Raw genomic sequence first — 24,507 nt, 5'->3', positions numbered from 1 at the left:
CCATGTGCTGATTATCCTGCACTCCCCCACCCTTTTCTAAGTGATTCTAATTAGAAAACACGCAGGAGGAACCTTGTGGGATCGCAAAACCGCTGCGATCTCCTCTTTGATCTGCCATCTGAACCAGGGACCGCGTATTGTTTCAAATTCTTCCCCAGCGCTGCAGTTGACAATTATTGGCATCTTAGAGCCTGGGGATTGCAGTAAGATGCCTGACAGGACCGGCTGCCTAAACATTTAAAGCACTCACTCCCTCCAAACATCTCCCCCTTCCCAACGTCCCCCACAAAAAAAAAAATTACTGAAAAGGAAAGAAATCGAATGCTTTAAAAAGCTGTCCATTTCTTAATAAGATGCTAGGGTTGGTTGGGGTTTTAAAGATGCTCACAACGCATCTCTAGAGTAGCAACTAGCCCTTCTTGACCCTGACACAAATAAAACCAACCAGCATACCATACCTTAACCACTGCCACGGTGGCCCGAGGAACTTTCGGAATGATGAAAGTGTATTTTTGTCTTAATTTGGGTAAGACTTGGGTGAGGTGCCTTGCGTAAAGACGTGAACTCGGAAGGTAGTTGACTTAAGAACCTTACTTCAGTTTGTAGGGATGGGGGCGGGGGGAGGGGGCGTGCCGGAGAGAAAGGTTTGTTTATTTATTTAATTTCAGTCCCCAAGGGAGAATGGAGAGGATCCATTCCGGGGACACTGGATTCCAGAATGCGAGATGGGCTTGGAAATTTGCGAAATTTGTGAATGCCTAGGCTGAAGGCTCCGCTCCCGGGGAGGAAAGGACTGGGCGGGCACAGGGGAGGAGGGAAGGAGGAGGGGGAGGCGGAGGAACAGCAGTATAAAAGGCCCCAGCCAGAGCGAGCGCCAGCCACTCCGAGCCTCCTGGAGAAGGCGGGAGCCCGAGCAGGACGCGCCGGTGCCGCTGCGGTGATCTGAGCCCGGCACTGGACCCGGTTCTCTCTTGCATCCGAGGAGAGGACCCCTTGCCCTCTGCTCGACCCTCGAGCCCTTCCACTCGCCGGCTGCCCCCTGCAAGGCATGAGCTGCGCTCGGGAGCCCGAGGCTTCAGCGCGGTCATGAGGCGCTGGCCCGGGAGCGGCGGCTGTGCGACGGCAGCCCCCAGGTCCCCTCCGGGCGCGGCGCCTCCGGGATGAGACCCCCGACACGCGACTGCCTGAGCTGAGATTTACCCCCAGTGCCCCACCTCCGTTCTGCGCGCCTGAGCCCGCGGGCACTCGGCCCCTGCAGCTTCCCGCCGAGACACCTGCGCCCTGGACCAGACGGACGCCCAGCGAATCGGACTCGCCTGCCTTCCCAGGCTCTACCCCGCGCCGCGGGCGCCTGAGCAGAGGTGCTCAGAGAGCGGGCGGCCCACCGTGCGGGAGCGAGTGTCAAGACCTTTCTGGAAAGAAACTCTATCTTCCCCCTCATACATACGCACGCCAGCTTGAGGGAGGGGCGCACAGTCGCAGACAGACACCTGGCTGGTCCGGCACCCTCTCCGTCTCCAACACCACAACTCCCAACTCCACCTTGTCAATAAAGGTTTCTAAACTCGCCCAGGCACCCCCCCCTCCGCCCCGCTACCCACAGCCCCGAGGCGCAGTGAGCACAGGGCTCGGCCCTCGCCGCCCACAGCGACCTCGGCAGCGGTGGCGCACAGCCCAGCAGGCGGACGCGGACTCTGGAGGGGCGCGCAGGTCACCTCCAGACAGTGACAGCCCCCGGGTGCCGGAGCCCCCATCCAGAGCCGGCTCACCCTAGGACTCGGCGGCGGGGCGGCGCGGCCCGCGGCCCGAAGGAGCGCAGGGAGGAGGGGAGGTGGTTCGTCGGGTGAGTGGCTCCGGGCGGCAAGGGCGGGGGAGCCCAGCGTGGAGGTAACTCTGGGCCGCCACTGAAGCCCTCCTCCTCCTCCTTCTCCTCCTCCTCCTTCTCCTCCTCCTCCTCCTCCCCGCGCTCCTCTGGCGGCCGCTCCCGCTCCAGCTGCGGCGCCGCGGCCACATCTGGGGCGCCCATGTGCGCTCGGGGGCTCGGCTGCGCCCGCCCCGCCGTCGCCCCCGCTGCCCCCTGCCCGCAGGGTGGTCCCCAGCCCGGCCCGGGCCCCTGGCGGCCCGTCGTCCCCGCCGCCGCCGCCGGGGAGCGCCGGGGTTTGCTCCGCAGCCAGCTTGGACGCCCCCGGCCCCGCCGTGGCTCCGCCGTGGTGCGGCGGCGGCGGCGGCGGCTCCTGCTCCCCCGGCCCGGCGCGCCCCGGCGCGCCCAGGGCCAGCCCCGCGGGCTCGGGGAGCGGGGCCCCGGCGGGGGCCGAGGCGGGAGCCGCGCCGCCGGGCTCCCGGGCTCCGACTCCTCCTCCCCCGCCGCCGCCGCCCGCCGCGCCGGGTCCTAAAGCCGCGCGCCTCAGGAGGATGGTACGCCTGGCGGCCGAGCTGCTGCTGCTGCTGGGGCTGCTGCTGCTCACGCTGCACATCACGGTGCTGCGCGGTTCGGGAGCCGCCGACGGGCCGACCGCGGCCAACGCCAGCCGGACGCAGCTGCAGGTGAGTGCGCTGCCGGAGAGGGGCGCGCGTGGCAGCGGGGAGCCGGGTGGCGGGGAGCTGACCTAGCTAGCACCTGATGGTAGCGAGGAGGCGGGTCCCCGCCCCACCGAAGAGCATCTGTTTTGGCAGCAGTTTTGCCGGGGCCACAGATCTCCGGCTGAGGCGGAGTGGGGTACGTGCCTGGAGGCTGGACCGCTTTGGAGGTCTGGCAGGCACGCTCCTCCAGGTCGTCTGTCACCAGGTACCTGAGGGTGCTAGCTTGAGATGGGCGGAGGAAGTGTGGAGTATGTCTGTGTTTGCTTTGGGGTGCTGCCACTCTTTGGTTACCCTTTAGAGACTGAGTAACGTTACTCTGGGAGGAGGGGGGAGCGGAAGGAGACTTTAGGATAAATCCCCAAACTGGGTTTGGGAGGAAGAACCCCAGTGAATCTGCCCCCTCACAAAGCTACGCAAAGGTCAGCAAATAATTTCCCCGAAGAGAATGGCCAGACATCCCCTGTTCGCCCACGTGGTCCCCATGCCTCCCTTATACCTCCCCAGCCAGGCGGAGGGCGTGGAGTCAAGCCACCGGTTGTACTTTGGCCCGGCGTTACCTGGGGCTTTTAAACTTACAGCAAAGACTTCTTCCAGCGTTCTGCCCCTGTTGAAGGTCTCCTTAGGAATGGAATTCTGATGGTCTGTGCAGCTCCAAGGCAGGGGAGGGGGTCGCAACTTGGGAGCGGGTAGTGGGCGTCAGACACAAGAGGAATTCTCTGGTTTCCAAATAAAGGATTGTCCAGGTAGGGATTTCCTGCCGTTGTCTTGGGAAGAAGCGCCTTTCCTTGGCTCTGTCAGACGTGTGACAACTGTCAACTTGGGGCATGGGTAGAAGTCAGCAGGGATTTTCCCAGGAAGCAGCGGGAATTCTCTCCTAAAATCTCCTCCTCAAACAAGCCCCTCTAAAACTCTTTATGTCTAGATAAGCATTATTCATTGTTCCCAAAGGGCTTTAAGACCATTGCCCCTATTAGTTCATTTCTCACATCTTTATGTAATTTGTTGCCTGAAAACCGTACTGTTGTAGAGAGAAGGAATTCACTTAAACACTTCCACAGTGCTTACCATGTGCTAGTTTTAAGTGCTTTACAGAACTTAACCGATTTAATGATGTACTATGCTGTTAATATCCTCCCCTGATAGATGCAAAAACTGAGGTACAGAGGTTAAGAAACTTGCAAGGTTTACACATTCCAAACTCTTGATTAGTTACACCATGTTTTCTCTCTGCCAGGATGTTATATAGACTAAAGCAAGGTGATCCTTACACACAAATGCAAAACCAGGAATGAAAAAGTATGCACCCCAGAGCCTAAAGTTCTTTTAAATTGGGAACATTTCCGAAAATGTCCTAACTTTATGAGGCCCTCTTCTCTTCTCCTGTGGGCAAACAGGTACAGTGACAGCCTGACGGGATTCCTTTGGGGAAATTGAAGACACCCCATTCTGTAGATGGTGGTACACCGACACACTCTAACACTGTAAGAACAATTCCTAATATCTTCGAGATTTCCGGAAGTCACATTTTATACATGATGCTTTCTTTTCTCGTGGACTCATGAAAAGCTGTAAAAATGATGTTCTATGGAAAAGTAAATTCGGCAGATTCCTTTATGAGGTGTTTGCTATCATTAGAATAACCTAGGCTTGGCCTTTTCTGTTTGACTGGTAAGGTGATGAGAGAAGCAGCTGGTGGAAGTGGCAACAGCAAAGGGGAAGTGGATTAAATTCTCAAAAGAGCGTGTGGCTGAAGAACTATCCCAAGAGGGCAGAAGAAATGGGGGATTTAGAAAGAGTAACGCTCCTAGGAGTATCTTGGGTCCCAAGTAGCTGCTAATCCATCAGCTTTCAGCTTGTTTTGTAATCGTGTTTGGTTATTCTGTCCACTCAATGAACTTATTCAGGCAGAATGATGAGTTTAACAGTTTAGTTCATAATTTTACTCTCTTTTGTAATTTGTTATTATAAAAGTTTTATATTCTTCCTGACTGAAGTTATTTCTTTGGCCCTCTGACGCTCCAAAGGTATTATGATTCAAATGGAGAGAATATATTCCTTCAAGTGAGGAGGTCTGCAAAAGACATTTATTAGTTTATCGTTCTCAGGGCCCAGGATGTGAATTAGCTAGTAGCAAGTGTATTTCAAAACAAAATTGTGGATGCCGTATTCTTTCTGTTTACCGGTCATGTTTAACCTATCTTTTTTTTTTTTTTTTCCGCTTCATTGGGTCTTTGTTGTGGTGCGCAGGCTGCTCATTGTGGTGGCTTCTCTTGTGGAGCATGGGCTCTAGGCGCATGGGCTTCAGTAGTTGTGGTGCTCAGGCTCAGTAGTTGTGGCCCACGGGCTCGAGAGCACAGGCTCAGTAGTTGTGGCACCCGGGCTTAGTTGCTCCGCGACATGTGGGATTTTCCCGGACCAGGGATTGAACCCGTGTCCCCTGCATTGGCAGGTGGATTCTTAACCACTGCGCCACCAGGGAAGTCATAACCTATCTTAACTAACTACGTTTAAACTTAAGTTTGCTGCCTCTGGGTTATCTTAAGCTGCTAAAATCATTCTTTGTAACCGAAAGTTCATCAATCCTTATATTACATTATTTGTGTTGTTATCTCTGTTTAAAATATTCTGAAATATGAGGTTGGAGTCAGAAATACACAATGGTAGCTTTCTTTTCCCAAATTGTAGTATATTTGGGAACATTTAAAAGAGAATGCACCGGGACTTCCCTGGTGGCTCAGTGGTTAAAGATCCGCCTGCCAATGCAGGGGATACAGGTTCGAGCCCTGGTACGGGAGGATCCCACATGCCGCGGAGCAACTAAGCCCGTGTGCCACAACTACTGAGCTTGCGCTCTGGAGCCCGCAAGCCACAACTGCTGAGCCTGCATGCCACACTACTGAAGCCTGGACACCTAGAGCCTGTGCTCTACAACAGGAGAGGCCACTGCAATGAGAAGCCTGCGCACCACAACCAGGAGTAACCCCCGCTTGCCACAACTAGAGAAAGCCTGTGCGCAGCAACAAAGACCCAACACAGCCAAAAATAAATAATAAATAAATAAATAAATAAAAAGAGAATGCACCTTTATTAGAGATCTGGCATATCAAGGGCACCCAACAGTAAGAATAACAATAGTAGCTAAGATTTGTCAAGTGCCTTTTATGTGTCAGACACTGTTCTTAGCACTTTTCATATATTTTCTTTTTAAATCCTCACAAAAATCTCGTGAATTAGGCATTATCGTTATCCCTGTTTCAAATGAAAAAACTGAGGTTGGGTAACTTGCCCACAGCTGCAGAGCCAGAAGCTGCTTAATTTGTTGTTGTTATTTTATAAGTTTAAAAATCTTTGAAGAATATTTGTATTCCAAGTTCTTGAGCAAGTCATCCTGCTGGCTACAAAAGAGAAAAAGTCTTTTAAGAATTTACATTTTCTTTCTTTCTTTTTTTTTTTTCCAGGGCTTAGGTTTTGGGGGTTTATTTATTTATTTTTATTTTTGGCTGTATTGGGTCTTTGTTGCTGTACTCGGGCTTTCTCTAGTTGCGGCGAGCGGGGGCTTCTCATTTGCGGCGGCTTCTCTTGTTGTGGTGCACGAGCTCTAGGTGAGCGGACTTTAGTAGTTGTGGCTCGCAGGCTCGAGAACGCAGCCTCAGTAGTTGTGGCGCCCGGGCTTAGTTGCTGGGTGGCATATGGGATCTTCCCGGACCAGTCCTCAAACCCGTGTCCCCTGTGTTGGCAGGCGGATTCTAACCACTGCACCACCAGGGAAGTCCCTAACAATTTACATTTTCAAACACATCTTGACAGTCTTATTGTGTCAAATATGAGCATATCTATCTATCTAAATTATATATACATACATAAACACACATATATAAACATGATCTAACATGATTTTTTTGGTAGTTTCAACATAGTAGGAGATATGTTTTTTGACTCTGTAAGTGACTGTCTCTGTACTCTTAGGTACACTGTTGAGGTGGTAGTAAAATGCTTTGAACACACTATTTCTAGTGGTTATGTGGCTCATAAAAATAATAAATAATGATGTTAGTCTTTGTACTGTTTTCAGTATTTTAAAACATCTAATAAGAAATTTTACAGTGGTCAGCAACAGCTGTATAAAAATGCACAGAAAAATCAACTTTTTTCACTTTTGAATGAAATCTTATCTCCTCTGGTGTCATGTTGATCAGATACTCAGCTTAGTTCATATGTCTTTAATTGATAATAGTAAGAAAACAAATATATATATATTAAAAAAGCAGTCTGGAAGACAGAATATCCCAAAATATAGAACCACAGGCAATGATAAGAATAATGATAATAATAGTATCCCTTTTACTTGAAATTCAAATGAGTGTCTCTCTACTAAATCTCAGATTCAGAAGCATGAATTTCTACAGATTTTACATAGTAAAGCTAGAACTCATTAAAACAATGAGATTTAAGGAAGTGTTAGAAATCATCACATTGATCATTTTTACAATAACATTAAAGCAGACCAAACTCTGAAATGTAACTAAATGTCTTTGTTCTCTAATTCCTAACTACCATCTTTATCAGTACATTCCTCCTTCATCCCTCTACTTGCCTTCAACAAAACTGCTCAGCATCTTGTACTCACTGCTTCAGACTCACAAGTTGATCTGAGCTATATTAATAACAGTAAAAGCAAAAGCAACATTTATTTGTACTTAATGCTACTGAGTTTCCTTACAATGACCCTATGAGATAGATAGTATTTATATACCCATTTCACAGATGATGAAATTGAGACCTGGAGAGATTTGAGTAACTTGCCCACGGCCACACAACCAAGGTTGGCAGGGCCAGGATTCAGACCCAGGGAGGCAGGAATTCTTGTTCCAGTTCATCAAAAAGATGCCTCCAGCTCTGATACAAGTCAACAGCCATTGTGTTTCTCATTTCATGACTTGCCTTGCCCATTTTCCAGGCAGGCTGTCTGCTTTTATCTCAGGTATTCTTTATAAATTATGAATAACTGTCCCACTTAGCTATTGCTATATAACAAACCATCCCAAAGCACAGTGGCTTAAAACAATCACATTTTATTTGCTCATGACTTTGTGTGTTAGCATTTACCCTGGGCTCAGCTGGGTGGTTCTTCTGCTGATCTTGCTTAGGATTATTCATGTGGCTATAGCTTTCTGTTGGCTTGACGTGGGCTAGATGGTCTAAAAGGACCTCACTCCAGACACTATAAAACTCTTAGAGGAAAACATAGGCAGAACACTCTATGACATAAATCACAGCAAGATCCTTTTTGACCCACCTCCTAGACAAATGGAAATAAAAACAAAAATACACAAATGGGACCTAATGAAACTTAAAAGCTTTTGCACAGCAAAGGAAACTGTAAACAAGACGAAAAGACAATCCTCAGAATGGGAGAAAGTATTTGCAAATGAAGCTACTGACAAAGGATTAATTTCCAAAATTTACAAGCAGCTCATGCAGCTCAATATCAAAAAAAACAAACAACCCAATCCAAAAATGGGAAGAAGACCTAAATAGACATTTCTCCAAAGAAGACATACAGACTGCCAACAAACACATGAAAGAATGCTCAACATCATTAATCATTAGAGAAATGCAAATCAAAACTACAATGAGATATCATCTCACACCAGTCAGAATGGCCATCATCAAAAAATCTACAAACAATAAATGCTAGAGAGGGTGTGGAGAAAACGGAATCCTCATGCACTGTTTGTGGGAATGTAAATTGACGCAGCCACTATGGAGAACAGGATGGAGGTTCCTTAAAAAACTAAAAATAGAACTACCATATGACCCAGCAAACCCACTACTGGGCATATACTCTGAGAAATCCATAACTCAAAAAGAGATATGTACCACAATGTTCATTGCAGCACTGTTTACAATAGCCAGGACATGGAAGCAACCTAAGTGTCCATCGACAGATGAATGGATAAAGAAGATGTGGCACATATATACAATGGAATATTACTCAGCCATAAAAAGGAATGAACTTGAGTTATTTGTAGTAAAGTGGATGGACCTAGAGTCTGTCCTACAGAGTGAAGTAAGTCAGAAAAACAAATACCTTATGCTAACACATATATATGGATCTAAAAAAAAAAATGGTTCTGACAAACCTAGGGGCAGGACAGGAATAAAGACACAGACGTAGAGAATGCACTTGAGGACAAGGGGAGGGGGAAGGGTAAGCTGGGACAAAGTGAGAGTGGCATGGACATATATACACTACCAAATGTAAAATAGATAGCTAGTGGGAAGCAGCCACATAACACAGGGAGATCAGCTCAGTGCTTTGTGACCACCTAGAGGGGTGGGATAGGGAGGGGAGCGGGAGATGCAAGAGGAAGGAGATATGGGGATATATGTATATGTATAGCTGATTCACTTTGTTATAAAGCAGAAACTAACACACCATTGTAAAGCAATTATACTCCAATAAAGATGTTAAAAAAATAAAATAAAAGGGCCTCACTCATATGTTTGATGGTTGGTGCTGGCTGTCACCTATGCTCTCTCTTCATCCTCAAGGAAGTTATTCCACATGTCTTTACGTGGTGGACTCAGAGCAGCAAGAGAGTAAATCAGAAATTGCAAGGTCTCTTGATGAACTTGGACAACTTCAGCCATATTCTACTGGCCAAACATACCACTTGGTCATCTCACGTTCTAGGGGACCAGAAATAGACTCCTCTTGATGAGAGGACCAGCAAAATAACATTGCAAAAGAGTGTGTATTCAGTGATGGGAGGAGTCATTGTGGCTGTCTTTGCGAAATAGCTACCATATTGACCTTTTATCTCATATACTTTGCAAATGTTGAACCAATCTTTCACTCATTTTTTAACATTGTTTATGCTACTTTTGGCCATGCACAAACTTTCCACTCTAAATATAATCAAATCTGAATCATTTCCATTATGACTTTTTGTTTTCTTGCCTTACTTGAGAAAGGGTTACTCAAATAAGGATTGTCAAAATCTTTAAATATATTTTGTTCTAACAGTTTTATAGTGTTTTTGTTGTTGTTGTTGTTTAGAACTACAATCTACTTTGAAGTTATTAGTGGGTTTTAGGTTTAAGATAAAGATATAACTTTGTTTTTTGTCCAAGTGAGTAGCCACTTCTATCATATTTGGTAAATACTCCATTCTATATTTGTTGGTACAAAATATCAGTTTTATCACATGTTAAACAAATTTTCACATATATGTTAGTCTATTTCTTTACCTTCATTTTTCTATTCATGTACAAACACCACACTTTTATTTCATGTAGCTTCACGGTATTTTTTAATAGGGCAAATGCCCTGTCATTAACATTCTTTTTCTTTTTTTTTTCTTTTTTTTTTTAAGTATTAAAAAACATGTATTCTTGAACAGAAACTTTTTTATTTTTTTAGGATAACAAAGCTATTTTAGTATTATTTAAAATAAGAACAACCTTTAAACCGTATGAAGTGGGCAATAGGGGAGAAACACGCCTTCCTGAGAAGGGTCCTCCGAAAAGGGTCTTCTCAGGGGCAAAGGCAGCAAGGGTGGGTGGGCAGGAGGGAGTGCAGGCCTGGACGTCAGCAGTGCTTCCTCGGGGTGGGCTCTGCAGCTAAGAGAGGTGGCTCTGGGGCTTGGCAGCTCCTGGCTGGAGTGGAGGGAGCTGGCCTGGCGGTCTGTGCCAATGACTCAGGCAGGGGTAGGGCAGGAGTCAGCTGGGTAAAAGAAATGTGGGTTTGAGTGTCAGGAGGAGGTGGCCTTGGCTCTCAGGACTCAAGGGGGACGTCAGGCTGCAGGAGGCCTAGGCCCAGGAGTGCTGATCCGCCCCCATCTCTCCAGCGAGGCTATGTGACTGTGCCCTGGGCGGGTGGGGGGTGGGGGGCCTCACAGCAGGGTGGGCGGCAGACAGGCAAGGCTCAGGCCAGGGCTCAGTGTCCTCTTCTCGGAGGCGCTTGCACCCGGGGCAGATGCTTCTTCTCAGAGGCCCCGGCCTGGGCACAAAGACAGGGACCACTCCATTCCTCATCACGGGCCGGAAGGCCGACAGCCTGGGCTCGGGGCTCTCAGACCTGAGAGGCCCGTCGAGCCGCCTTTGTCCTTCCTCGCATCGGCTGAGGGCCCTCAGCGCGGTCTCCTTGGCACAGGGGTCCGGGGACTCCTGGCTGGGCGGACACGTGGACAAGCTGCTTAGGCTTTCAACGGGGGCGGTATGGATGTCCACCAGGCTCTGCGTGTGGCAGAAGAGGCGGGCGTTCCACTGGGACCTCATCGTGAAACCGTTGCTACATGGCCGGAAAACCCCAGCCCCGAGGAGGTGCGGAGGGGCGGCCCGCTGGGAAGGCGCCTCCAGCCTTGGGGCACCGAGGACCCGCGGACCGGGTAGTACTTCCAGCTGCGCAGGGCGGCGGGGAGCGGCTGCCTGCTGGGGAACCAGAGCCCATGATCCTGGTGGCGGCGGCGGTAGCACAGGATTTGGCACCCGTCCCGGCCCATCGGGAGGCAGGTGCTGCGGGCGGGCCCGGTCCATGGGAACCATGGGGACCAGCGCTTCCGGGCGTGGGCTGGCTACATGGCCTTGGCCGTGCCCAGGTACATGCTCAAGTAGCTGCCCATGCTCGCGGGTCAGCGGGGTCGGACCTTCGACGGGCTTTGGCTTCTGGGCGGCCCCGAAGTCTGTAGACGCGAAGCTTACGGCGCTGAGGCGACCGTTGGCATCGGGGTGTGGGACGGTTCGTGGGGCGTCGGAACCTCTGGGCACGAGGTCCTGCGCGCACTAGGCCAGGGCCTCACGGACTCATTCGGGGCCTCGCGGACCCGGGGCCTCCCGGACCCGGGGCCTCGCGGGGCGCCCCTGTTTTCTGAGCACAGGGGATCCTTCAGCTCCCACTGCTGGCCCAGGCGCTTGGCTCTGGGTGGCGGGGGAGCCCTCCACATTTTGCCCTTGACATTTAAAGGGAGAAAATATAATAATTTGTACCAGGTCCTGAAAATTGACTGAAGGGCACTCTCTTTCATTACTGTAAAAATGAACAAAATGCACTTGAATGCTCCTTTAAGGAAAAAGAGCGAATTTACTTGTATTTCTACAGAGGCTGTGTGCTTCTTCTAGAATGGTTGCTAATGTCACTTTTTGTAATTTTATTCTTTTTTTTTTAACATCTTTATTGGGGTATAATTGCTTTACAATGGTGTGTTAGTTTCTGCTTTATAACAAAGTGAATCAGTTATACATATACATATGTTCCCATATCTCTTCCCTCTTGCGTCTCCCTCCCCCCCACCCTCCCTATCCCACCCCTCTAGGCGGTCACAAAGCACCCAGCCGATATCCCTGTGCCATGCGGCTGCTTCCCACTAGCTATCTACTTTACGTTTGTTAGTGTATATATGTCCATGCCTCTCTCTCGCCCTGTCACAGCTCACCCTTCCCCCTCCCCATATCCTCAAGTCCATTCTCTAGCAGGTCTGTGTCTTTATTCCTGTCTTACTCCTAGGTTCTTCATGACATTTTTTTTCTTAAATTCCATACATATGTGTTAGCATATGGTATTTGTCTTTCTCTTTCTGACTTACTTCACTCTGTATGACAGACTCTAGGTCTATCCACCTCATTACAAATAGCTCAATTTCGTTTCTTTTTATGGCTGAGTAATATTCCATTGTATATATGTGCCACATCTTCTTTATCCATTCATCCGATGATGGGCACTTAGGTTGTTTCCATCTCGGGGCTATTGTAAATAGAGCTGCAATGAATATTTTGGTACATGACTCTTTTTGAATTTTGATTTACTCAGGGTATATGCCCAGTAGTGGGATTGCTGGGTCATATGGTAGTTCTATTTTTAGTTTTTTAAGGAACCTCCATACTGTTCTCCATAGTGGCTGAACCAATTCACATTCCCACCAGCAGTGCAAGAGTGTTCCCTTTTCTCCACACCCTCTCCAGCATTTATTGTTTCTAGATTTTTTGATGATGGCCATTCTGACTGGTGTGAGATGATATCTCATTGTAGTTTTGATTTGCATTTCTCTAATGATTAATGATGTTGAGCATTCTTTCATGTGTTTGTTGGCAGTCTGTATATCTTCTTTGGAGAATTGTCCATTTAGGTCTTCTTCCCATTTTTGGATTGAGTTGTTTGTTTTTTTGTTATTGAGCTGCATGAGCTGCTTGTAAATTTTGAAAATTAATCCTTTGTCAGTTGCTTCATTTGCAAATACTTTCTCCCATTCTGAGGGTTGTCTTTTGGTCTTGTTTATGGTTTCCTTTGCTGTGCAAAAGCTTTTAAGTTTCATTAGGTCCCATTTGTGTATTTTTGTTTTTATTTCCATTTCTCTAGGAAGTGGGTCAAAAAGGATCTTGCTGTGATTTATGTCATAGAGTGTTCTGCCTATGTTTTCCTCTAAGAGTTTGATAGTTTCTGGCCTTACATTTAGGTCTTTAATCCATTTTGAGCTTATTTTTGTGTATGGTGTTAGGGAGTGATCTAATCTCATACTTTTATGTGTACCTGTCCAGTTTTCCCAGCACCACTTATTGAAGAGGCTGTCCTTTCTCCACTGTACATTCCTGCCACCTTTATCAAAGATAAGGTGTCCATATGTGCGTGGGTTTATCTCTGGGCTTTGTATCCTGTTCCATTGTTCTGTCTTTCTGTTTTTGTGCCAGTACCATACTGTCTTGTTACTGTAGCTTTGTAGTATAGTCTGAAGTCAGGGAGCCTGATTCCTCCAGCTCCGTTTTTCGTTCTCAAGATTGCTTTGGCTATTCGGGGTCTTTTGTGTTTCCATACAAATTGTGAAAATTTTTCGTTCTAGTTCTGTGAAAAATGCCAGTGGTAGTTTGATAGGGATTGCATTGAATCTATAGGTTGCTTTGGGTAGTAGAGTCATTTTCACAATGTTGATTCTTCCAATCCAAGAACATGGTATATCTCTCCATCTATTTGTATCATCTTTAATTTCTTTCATCAGTGTCTTATAATTTTCTGCACACAGGTCTTTTGTCTCCTTAGGTAGGTTTATTCCTAGATATTTTATTCTTTTTGTTGCAATGGTAAATGGGAGTGTTTTCTTGACTTCATTTTCAAATTTTTCATCATTAGTATACAGGAATGCCAGAGATTTCTGTGCATTAATTTTGTATCCTGCTACTTTACCAAATTCATTGATTAGCTCTAGTAGTTTTCTGGTAGCATCTTTAGGATTCTCTACGTATAGTATCATGTCATCTGCAAACAGTGACAGCTTTACTTCTTCTTTTCCGATTTGGATTCCTTTTATTTCCTTTTCTTCTCTGATTGCTGTGGCTAAAACTTCCAAAACTATGTGGAATAAGAGTGGTGAGAGTGGGCAGCCTTGTCTTGTTCCTGATCTTAGTGGAAATGCTTTCAGTTTTTCACCATTGAGGATGATGTTGGCTGTGGGCTTGTCATATATGGCCTTTATTATGTTGAGGAAAGTTCCCTCTATGCCTACTTTCTGCAGGGTTTTTATCATAAATGGGTGTTGAATTTTGTTAAAAGCTTTCTCTGCATCTATTGAGATGATCATATGGTTTTTCTCCTTCAAGTTGTTAATATGGTTTATCACATTGATAGATTTGCGTATATTGAAGAATCCTTGCACTCCTGGAATAAATCCCACTTGATCATGGTGTATGATCCTTTTAATGTGCTGTTGGATTCTGTTTGCTAGTATTTTGTTGAGGACTTTTGCATCTATGTTCATCAGTGATATTGGCCTGTAGTTTTTCTTTGTGACATCCTTGTCTGGTTTTGGTATCAAGGTGATGGTGGCCTCGTAGAAGGAATTTGGGAGTGTTCCTCCCTCTGCTATATTTTGGAAGAGTTTGAGAAGGATAGGTGTTAGCTCTTCTCTAAATGTTTGATAGAATTCACCTGTGAAGCCAACTGGTCCTGGGCTTTTGTTTGTTGGAGGATTTTTAGTCACAGTTTCAATTTCAGTGCTTGTGATTGATCTGTTCATATTTTCTATTTCTTCCTGATTCAGTCTTGGCAGGTTGTGCATTTCTAAGAATTTGTCCATTTCTTCCAGATTGTCCATTTTATTGGCATAGAGTTGCTTGTAGTATTCTCTCATGATCTTTTTTATTTCTGCAGTGTCAGTTGTTACTTCTCCTTTTTCATTTCTAATTCTATTGATTTGAGTCTTCTCCCTTTTTTTCTCGATGAGTCTGGCTAATGGTTTATCTATTTTGTTTATCTTCTCAAAGAACCATCTTTTAGTTTTATTGATCTTTGCTATTGTTTCCTTCATTTCTTTTTCATTTATTTCTGATCTGATTTTTATGAATTCTTTCCTTCTGCTAACTTTGGGGTTTTTTTGTTCTTCTTTCTCTAATTGCTTGAGGTGCAAGGTTAGGTTGTTTATTCGAGATGTTTCCTGCTTCTTAAGGTGAGCTTGTATTGCTATAAACTTCCCTCTTAGAACTGCTTTTGCTGCATCCATAGGTTTTGGGTCATTGTGTCTCCATTGTCATTTGTTTCTAGGTATTTTTTGATTTTCTCTTTGATTTCTTCAGTGATCACTTCGTTATTAAGTAGTGTATTGTTTAGCCTCCATGTGTTTGTATTTTTTACAGATCTTTTCCTGTAATTGATATCTAGTCTCATGGCGTTGTGGTCGGAAAAGATACTTGATACAATTTCAATTTTCTTAAATTTACCAAGGCTTGATTTGTGACCCAAGTTATGATCTATCCTGGAGAATGTTCCATGAGCACTAGAGAAAAATGTGTATTCTGTTGTTTTTGGATGGAATGTCCTATAAATATCAATTAAGTCCATCTTGTTTAATGTATCATTTAAAGCTTGTGTTTCCTTATTTACTTTCATTTTGGATGATCTGTCCATTGGTGAAAGTGGGGTGTTAAAGTCCCCTACTATGAATGTGTTACTGTCGATTTCCCCTTTTATGGCTGTTCGTTTTTGCCTTATGTATTGAGGTGCTCCTATGTTGGGTGCATAAATATTTACAATTGTAATATCTTCTTCTTGGATCGATCCCTTGATCATTATGCAGTGTCCTTCTTTGTCTCTTCTAATAGTCTTTATTTTAAAGTCTATTTTGTCTGATATGAGAATTGCTACTCCAGCTTTCTTTTGGTTTCCATTTGCATGGAATATCTTTTTCCATCCCCTCACTTTCGGTCTGTATGTGTCTCTAGGTCTGAAGTGGGTGTCTTGTAGACAGCATATATATGGGTCTTGTTTTTGTATCCATTCAGCCAATCTGTGTCTTTTGGTGGGAGCATTTAATCCATTTACATTTAAGGTAATTATCGATATGTATGTTCCTATTCCCATTTTCTAAATTGTTTTGGGTTCATTATTATAGGTCTTTTCCTTCTCTTGTGTTTCTTGTCTAGAGAAGTTCCTTTAGCATTTGTTGTAAAGCTGGTTTGGTGGTGCTGAACTCTCTCAGCTTTTGCTTGTCTGTAAAGCTTTAAATTTCTCCATCAAATCTGAATGAGATCCTTGCTGGGTAGAGTAATCTTGGTTGCAGGTTTTTCTCCTTCATCACTTTCAGTATGTCCTGCCATTCCCTTCTGGCTTGCAGAGTTTCTGCTGAAAGATCAGCTGTTAACCTTATGGGGATTCCCTTGTGTGTTATTTGTTGTTTTTCCCTTGCTGCTTTTAATATGCTTTCTTTGTATTTAATTTTTGACAGTTTGATTAATATGTGTCTTGGCGTATTTCTCCTTGGATTTATCCTGTATGGGACTCTCTGTGCTTCCTGGCCTTGATTAACTATTTCCTTTCCCATATTAGGGAAGTTTTCAACTGTAATCTCTTCAAATATTTTCTCAGTCCCTTTCTTTTTCTCTTCTTCTTCTGGAACCCCTATAATTCGAATGTTGGTGCATTTAATGTTGTCCCAGAGGTCTCTGAGACTGTCCTCAGTTCTTTTCATTCTTTTTTCTTTATTCTGCTCTGCAGTAGTTATTTCCACTATTTTATCTTCCAGGTCACTTATCCGTTCTCTGCCTCAGTTATTCTGCTATTGATCCCATCTAGAGTATTTTTAATTTCATTTATTGTGTTGTTCATCATTGCTTGTTTCATCTTTATTTCTTCTAGGTCCTTGTTAAATGTCTCTTGCATTTTGTCCATTCTATTTCCAAGATTTTGGATCATCTTTACTATCATTATTCTGAATTCTTTTTCAGGTAGACTGCCTATTTCCTCTTCATTTGTTTGGTCTGGTGCATTTTTATCTTGCTCCTTCATCTGCTGTGGTTTTTTCTGTCTTCTCATTTTGCTTATCTTACTGTGTTTGGGGTCTCCTTTTTGCAGGCTTCAGGTTCCTAGTTCCCATTGTTTTTGGTGTCTGTCTCCAGTGGCTAAGGTTGGTTCAGTGGGTTGTGTAGGCTTCCTGGTGGAGGGGACTAGTGCCTGTGTTGTGGTGGATGAGGCTGGATCTTGTCTCTCTAGTGGGCAGGTCCATGTCTGGTGGTGTGTTTTGGGGTGTCTGTGGACTTATTATGATTTTAGGCAGCCTCTCTGCTAATGGGTGGGGTTGTGTTCCTGTTTTGCTAGTTGTTTGGCATAGGCTATCCAGCACTGTAGCTTGCTGGTCGTTGAGTGAAGCTGGGTGCTCGTGTTAAGATGGAAGTCTCTGGGAGATTTTCCCCGTTTGATATTATGTGGAGCTGGGACGTCTCTTGTTGACCAGTGTCCTGAAGTTGGCTTTCCCACCTCAGAGGCAGAGCCCTGACTCCTGGCTGGAGCACCAAGAGCCTTTCATTCACACGGCTCAGAATAAAAGGGAGAAAAAGTAGAGAGAATTAGTAGAAGTAGGAAGAAAGAAAGAAAGGAGGGAAGGAAGGAAGAAAGAAAGAAAGAAGAAAAGAAGGAAAGAAAGGAGGGAGGGAGGGAGGAAGGAAGGAAGGAAGGAGGGAAGGAAGGAAAAAAGACAGAAAGAAAGAAGATACAGTAAAATAAAATAAAGTTATTGAATTAAAAAATAATTATTTAGAAAAAAAAAAAGGGACGGATAGAACCTTAGGACAAATGGTGGAAGCAAAGCTATACAGACAAAATCTTACACAGAAGCATACACATACACCCTCACAAAAAGAGGTAAAGGGGAAAAAACTATAAATCTTGCTCTCAAAGTCCACCTCCTCAATTTGGGATGATTCGTTGTCTAAAGGAGGGAAGGGAGGAAGGGAGGAAGGAAGGAAGGAAGGAAGGAAGGAAGGAAGGAAAAAGAACGTAAAGTATAATAAAGTTATTAAAATTAATTATTAAGAAAAAAATTTAAAAAAAAAAACAATGGACGGATAGAACCCTAGGACAAATGGTGGAAGCAAAGCTATACAGACAAGATCTCACACAGAAGTATACACATACACATTCACAAAAAGAGGAAAAGGGGAAAAAATCATAGATCTCGCTCTCGAAGTCCGCCTCCTCAATTTGGGATGATTGGTTGTCTATTCATGTATTCCACAGATGCAGGGTACATCAAGTTGATTGTGGAGCTTTAATCCGCTGCTTCTGAGGCTGCTGGGAGAGATTTCCCTTTCTCTTCTTTGTTCTCACAGCTCACAGGGGCTCAGCTTTGGATTTGGCCCTGCCTCTGCGTGTAGGTCACTGGAGGGCGTCTGTTTTTTGCTCAGACAGGACGGGGTTAAAGGAGCCGCTGATTCGGGGGCTCTGGCGCACTCAGGCCGGGGGGAGGGAGGGGTACGGTGTGCGGGGCGAGCCTGCGGTGGCAGAGGCCGGCGTGACATTGCACCAGCCTGAGGCCCGACGTGCGTTCTCCCGGGAAGTTGTCCCTGGATCCCGGGAACCTGGCAGTGGCGGGCTGCACAGGCTCCCCAGCAGGGAGGTATGGAGAGTGACCTGTGCTCGCACACAGGCCCCTTGGTGGTGGCAGCAGCAGCCTTAGCGTCTCCCGCCCGTCTCTGGGGTCCGTGCTTTTAGCCGCGGCTGACGCCCGTCTCTGGGGTTCGCGCTTTTAGCCGCGGCTCGCGCCCGTCTCTGGAGTTCCTTTAAGCAGCGCTCTTAAACCCCTCTCCTCGCGCACCAGGAAACAAAGAGGGCAGAAAAAGTCTCTTGCCTCTTCGGCAGGTGCAGACTTTTCCCCGGACTCCCTCCCGGCTAGCCGTGGTGCACTAACCCCTTCAGGCTGTGTTTAAGCCGCAAACCCCAGTCCTCTCCCTGCGCTCTGACTGAAGCCCAAGGCTCAGCTTGCAGCCCCGCCCGCACCGGCGGGTGAGCAGACAAGCCTCTCGGGCTGGTGAGTGCTGGTCAGCACCGATCCTCTGTGCGGGAATCTCCCCGCTTTGCCCTCCGCACCCCTGTTGCTGTGCTCTCCTCCGCGGCCTCGAAGCTCCCCCCTCCGCCTCCCGCAGTCTCCGCCCGCGAAGGGGCTTCCTAGTGTGTGGAAACCTTTCCTCCTTCACTGCTCCCTCCCGCTGGTGCAGGTACCGCCCCTATCCTTTTGTCTCTGTTTATTCTTTTTTCTTTTGCCCTACCCAGGTACGTGGGGAGTTTCTTGCCTTTTGGGAGGTCTGAGGTCTTCTGCCAGCATTCAGTAGGTGTTCTGTAGGAGTTGTTCCACGTGTAGATGTATTTCTGGTGTATCTGTGGGGAGGAAGATGATCTCCGCGTCGTATTCTTCCGCCATCTTCCCAGCACCCCTCAACATTCTTTTTCTTGGAAATTTTTATAAAATGTTTTCTTTCAAACAGACTTCAGAATTATTTTGTTTAAAAATTCATTGAGCTTTTATTAGGAATTGCTATATATATTGGGGAGTAAGTTTAGAAGAATTGCGAATTTTATAATATTTAATCCTCTCATTAAGGACATGGTTAAGGTATCTATTTCTTGAGTAAAGTTTTAGATTTTCTTCATCTTTTCACATTTCTTTTGACAAGCTCTTTTCTAGGTTTGATTGCTATTGTGAATTTTCTGTTTTATTTTCTGTTATATTCTCCAATTTGTTAGTTCCAGAATCTAGGAAAGCTATACTTAGCAGTATATGCTTACATTTTTCTTGGTGTGTACATGAGAACTAACAGTATCCATTTCAGTAGTGATATCATTATAGTTCCATGGCATTAATTGAAAACCCTTCTTTTTCCACTTTTGCACTTTAAATAATAAGAATTATCTGTTTCTTATAAAATTGTTAGAATTCACTCATTTTAGCTGTCTTGGGCTTGGTACCTCTTTGGTTGAGACCTCTGATTAATGTTCCATGTTATTCCATGGTCAGTAGCCTATTCAGATACTATAACTTTTCTCTAAGTCATTTTTGATAATTTATATCTTCTCAGAAAATCATACATTCTACTGGAGTTTTACTTTATCAGTATAAAGTTTGTATGTAATACAAGCATATTTTAAAACTATTTCATGACTGCATATTGTTTATGATGTACTGTCTTAAATCTCTTTATAATACCTGTCAGATCAAGACGGTTAATTATATTATGAAAACCCTTCAAATCTTGATTTATTTATTGTTTACTTAATCTGCTGATTCCTCAAAAACCTTAATTGCATTCTGACACTACCATTGTGGGTTTGTTTGTTTCTCCTTATTATCCCCTTAATTTTCACTTTACTTGTTTAGAATCCATGGTGTTAGGACATAAAATGTTTTTTTTTTTTGATGGTTATATTTTTATCAAGGTGAAATTCCTTTATATATATCTTTTTATTGACATTTGTCTTGAACACATTTTTTTGTTTGATAGTAATTTTGCATCTCCTGCTTATTTTTTTTCTCTTGCCATTAATTATGTGTCTTTTTCCAACCTTTATTTTCAACTTTTCTCTGCCTTTTTTGTTTGAATATCTCTCTTATTAATAACCAATAGCCAAATTTTCTTTTGCCATGTAATAGGTCAATGAATATAACCCATTTATATTTATTGATTACTAATAGATTTGAAGGTGTATTTTCAATTTTATTTGGTGTTTTCAAATTTCCAATTTTCTTCATTTTGCCTCCCACCTTCCAATTTATTATCTCGTACTTTGACAAGAGAGTTAGCCTATGTCTAAACTTCCTCATCTGTAAAATAGGTACACAAAGACTATTTCCCAGTGTTATTGTAAGGGTTAAAACACTGAATGCATGTAAGTGCTCTGTTAGAACTTGGCACTTAAACATTTAATAAGTATTTAAATATTATTTACTTTGCTCATAACCCCTCAAGTTTGGAAATTGTTCTATTTCTCTAACTCTTAACATTTTAACAAACAGATTTGAACTTACACTTTTCTATCAATGCTGAGAGCCAGTCAGTATTTATAACGTAAACCTCCCCAAAACAAAATTCCAACATGCTTTTTCTTTCTCTTATCTCTATCTCTCAAATTTTAATCACGTTATCTGAACATTTAGTGCTAGATCATTCCTTCTTCTTTGTTTCTTTTTTTCTTCCTTTTTTCTTTCATTCTTTTTCATTATATCTATCTTAGGAACAATTTCTTAGCAGTAGTATATTCTCCCAATAATTATTTAGACTTAACTATAAGATTTATTTATTTATTTATTTATCTGCTGCTGCTTCTGGAATCTCATATTCTCATTTCTATTTTGCTGGAATACATTCTCAATAAGTTCTCTCAGAAAGGTTTTATCAAAGGATAAGCTCTCTGAGATCCTAAATTTTTAAGCACATCTTTATTTACTTCTCACATTTAAATGCTAATTTGGCAGTTGGCTACGTTCTATCTTGTTTCCCCTTAGAATTTTGAAGATATAATGCATTTTTTTTTACACCGTCTCATGTTTCAGTGAAAAGTCTGATGATATTTCTTTGCAGGTGATTTTTTTTTAAGTGGAAGACTTTAGGATTTTTCTCTTTATTCACAATGTTCAGAAATTTTATCTGTTTGTGTTTAGATTTAAGGCTTTAGTTGTTAGTCCTGTTCAGCACTTGGTGGACCCTTTCAATCTGAATCCTCAAGATTGTCTTCAGCCTATGAATATTTCTTCAGTAATTTCTTTGCTTATTTCCAATATCCTTGTCCTCTCCTTCTGGAACTCCTGTTAGACTTTGAAACTAATATTGGGATTTCAAGATCTATCAGTCTTCCATGTCTCAATTTTTTTCTCTTGTAGTTTTATCTCTTTGCATTTTTCTAATGTGTTTTATGTCTTACCTTAATCTTCCAGCTTTTGCCACCCTGGTGCTAGCTTTTTCACTCTTTATCAGTTTCCTGTCCTCATCCTTTTCACCCAGCTTCTATAGCTTCTTCTCTTTTCTTCCCTTCTTTTCTCTTCCTTCACCCCTCCCCCTCCTCTCCTCCTCTTCTTTTTTCTCTCATTACATTTTTTAAAGTTTTTTAATTATGAATAATTTACATACAATAAAATGAATGCATCTTAAAGATTCAGTTCCAGTTTTTCACAATTATATATACCTATGTAGCACCATCAAAATTAGAATATAGAACATCTCTATCATCCCAGAAAGTCTTCTAGTGCACCTTTGTATGCAATTTACTCCTCCCACAGGCAACAAGTCTCTGACTCCTATCACCATGGATTAGTTTGCCTCTTCTAAATCTTCATGTAGATGGAATCATACTGTGTGCATGTGTGTGTGTGTGTGTGTGTGTGTGTGTGTGTCTGGGCTTCTTTTTCTTAATGTAGTATTTTTGACATTCATTCACATTGCTGTGTACATCAGCAGATTTCTCTTCTTTATTGTTGAGTGGTATTCCATTGTATGAGTATGCCACAATTTATTTATCCATTTCCCCATTGATGGACATTTGGGTTGTTTCTAATGGTTTGGATATTATAAATAAGATCATGTTAACTTTCTTGTACAAGCCTTTCTGTGGACATAGGTTTTTATTTCTTGTGAGTAAATACCTGCTAGTGAAACTGACACAGGCTCAGTTCTTTATATTATTATGGGAATTCCTCTAAAGAAACTCATGTTTTTGGTGATCTTTCTCTCACTTTCTCAGCTCTGTAATGTTTCACTTTCAATTGGTTACCGTTGGTTTCATATCTACCAGAAATCATTCCTTCTTCTGTAGATGTTCCCCTCTCAACTTTCCACTTCTGTTGGGGATTTATTTTCATATTTCATCTCCTTTTTCAGCAGAATTTGGAGAAAGAAAAGAAGTAAACAAAAATGCTTAGTCTGCCACCTTGAACAGAAACACTATAATTTTATTCCTTCCTTTTATTTTCCTGTATACAAACCAGAAGAAATTTCTATTATTTGTGCAGCTGCTTCATTCATTCTTTTCCAGCCATGTTCTAAAAGGCATTGATTTTTGAGGCCTGGGGACACCCTCAGAAGTCATGAGAACTGTCCATTCAGTAAAGAAGAATCTATTGTGGTTTTAAACCCTCCAAAGGAAGAATCCCACTTGTATTGATTTGGCCAAAAAATTCATTCGGGATTTCGGAAAAACCCGAGCAAACTTTTTGGCCAAGCCAGTACCTGTACAAGTACTTTTTAACAACCTTCAATGACAGAACATTTTTTTCTCTGATGTGTCCTTTAAATCTTTTATGATACATCTTAATTTCATGTTTGCTTTTTTTCTTCCCACTATTCATTCACTTTTCAAGAAACATCTCATGCAGGACTTGAAGATTATTATTTAATAGTTCCTCTGTCTTCTCCAGATTTAATTATCTCAGTTTTTTAATTTGTCTTCACTGATCTTATTTTACAACGTTTTAATGGTTTCTGTGGTCCTCTTATTTCTCTCTCATCTGAGAACATCTTTCTTCTGCAATCCTTGGCTCAAGATTTTATGATTTATAAAGAAAAGGATGGTGATGAAGCCCCTTTCTTCAGTGACAGCTAAGGGTGTCCCTCTGTCTATACTCATCCCCCAAAAGACAAAAATTATTTAGGGAGTGGGAATGAGGTTGTCCATTTAATTCCTGGGATCGTATGCAACGATGTTAAAGAAATAGCAAGGGAGTGTGTTACTGAAAAAGTCTCATTCTGCATTTTACTTAAACTTTGTCTGTACTCCTCTTCCATAAGAACTTCATAAGGAGCCCTGAACATAAAAGATATAAAGCCTAATTTCTTTCTTTCTGTGGTGTATCAGTGCAAAGGTTGGATGGGGCACAATGCTAATAAAATGAAGTCAACATGCTAGTGCCCGGTGTTCCCCTTGGGATTAAGCACTCACGGCCCACTCTAGTCACAGACTTGATAACATAAACTTATGGCTCTTTACCTTCCCTACCCTCTTTCCCTTTCTCCTACTAGAGCTTCCTGGGGGCATCTCCCAAGTATACCACTTCCTCTTTGTCCCAGGGTTTGATTCTGGGAGAACCCAAACGAAAAAAAGCACTACTCAAACATTTGCCGTGGGAACATGGCCATTTCTCTAGGTAGTGATGACGTAGGAAAGGTACAGGGTGGAGTTTCCATGAGACACCTGCTGCTTCTTGTCGCTGTTAACAAAGCTGAAGTCTGTTAGCCTCAGAAATAGATGTGCTGCAGCAGCAACAGAATCAGGTTATGCCATCTTCTCCCAGAGCAGCTGGGAAGAGAGGAATTCCAAAATTGTAGGAATGGGAAAGTTCAGGCCTAGGGAAAGCCTACGAATTGCTGGTGTTTAGAGAGATGACTGTTGTTTTTCTCCTGAGAGCCTCGTCCGTCCCGTGCTTGTTTGCTATTTTAAGTGGGAGGATGAGCGACGATGGGAAGTCATCAGCGGTGTGTGGGACTGTCTTCTAATGCCTAGAAAAGGCAGAGGCTAGGGTGCTTTGATAAATGTAGCTTTGCATCAACTCCCCAGGCACAGACCAGCATGTGTCACTGGAAAGTTGTTTCTGTAAACTGAGTAGAAGTAAAAACAGTAGGTTAACTATCCCTTCTTCCTGTTGACCTGACCCATGCACATTTTAGTAAACCAAGTCATCTCACAGA

The 24,507-nt window shown here is 43.8% G+C and overlaps 1 protein-coding gene across 1 annotated transcript in view; it reads left to right on the top strand.

Moving 5' to 3' along the window:
• Window positions 1-2,296: 2,296 nt before the first annotated feature.
• Window positions 2,297-24,507, top strand: part of ISM1 (isthmin 1) — a 90,854-nt gene continuing 68,643 nt past the window's right edge. The window contains exon 1 of the mRNA XM_027118171.1: window positions 2,297-2,544. Within this exon, the coding sequence (XP_026973972.1) occupies window positions 2,413-2,544 (132 nt within the window). The 5' untranslated portion in view covers window positions 2,297-2,412. The remainder of the gene's footprint in view (window positions 2,545-24,507) is intronic.

Source organism: Aethalodelphis obliquidens, unplaced genomic scaffold (genome assembly GCF_003676395.1).
Source record: "Aethalodelphis obliquidens isolate GAN/ISIS:26980383/991018 unplaced genomic scaffold, ASM367639v1 scaffold18, whole genome shotgun sequence".
Taxonomy (NCBI): Eukaryota; Metazoa; Chordata; class Mammalia; order Artiodactyla; family Delphinidae; genus Aethalodelphis; species Aethalodelphis obliquidens.
This window is presented reverse-complemented; position numbering and strand designations above follow the sequence as displayed.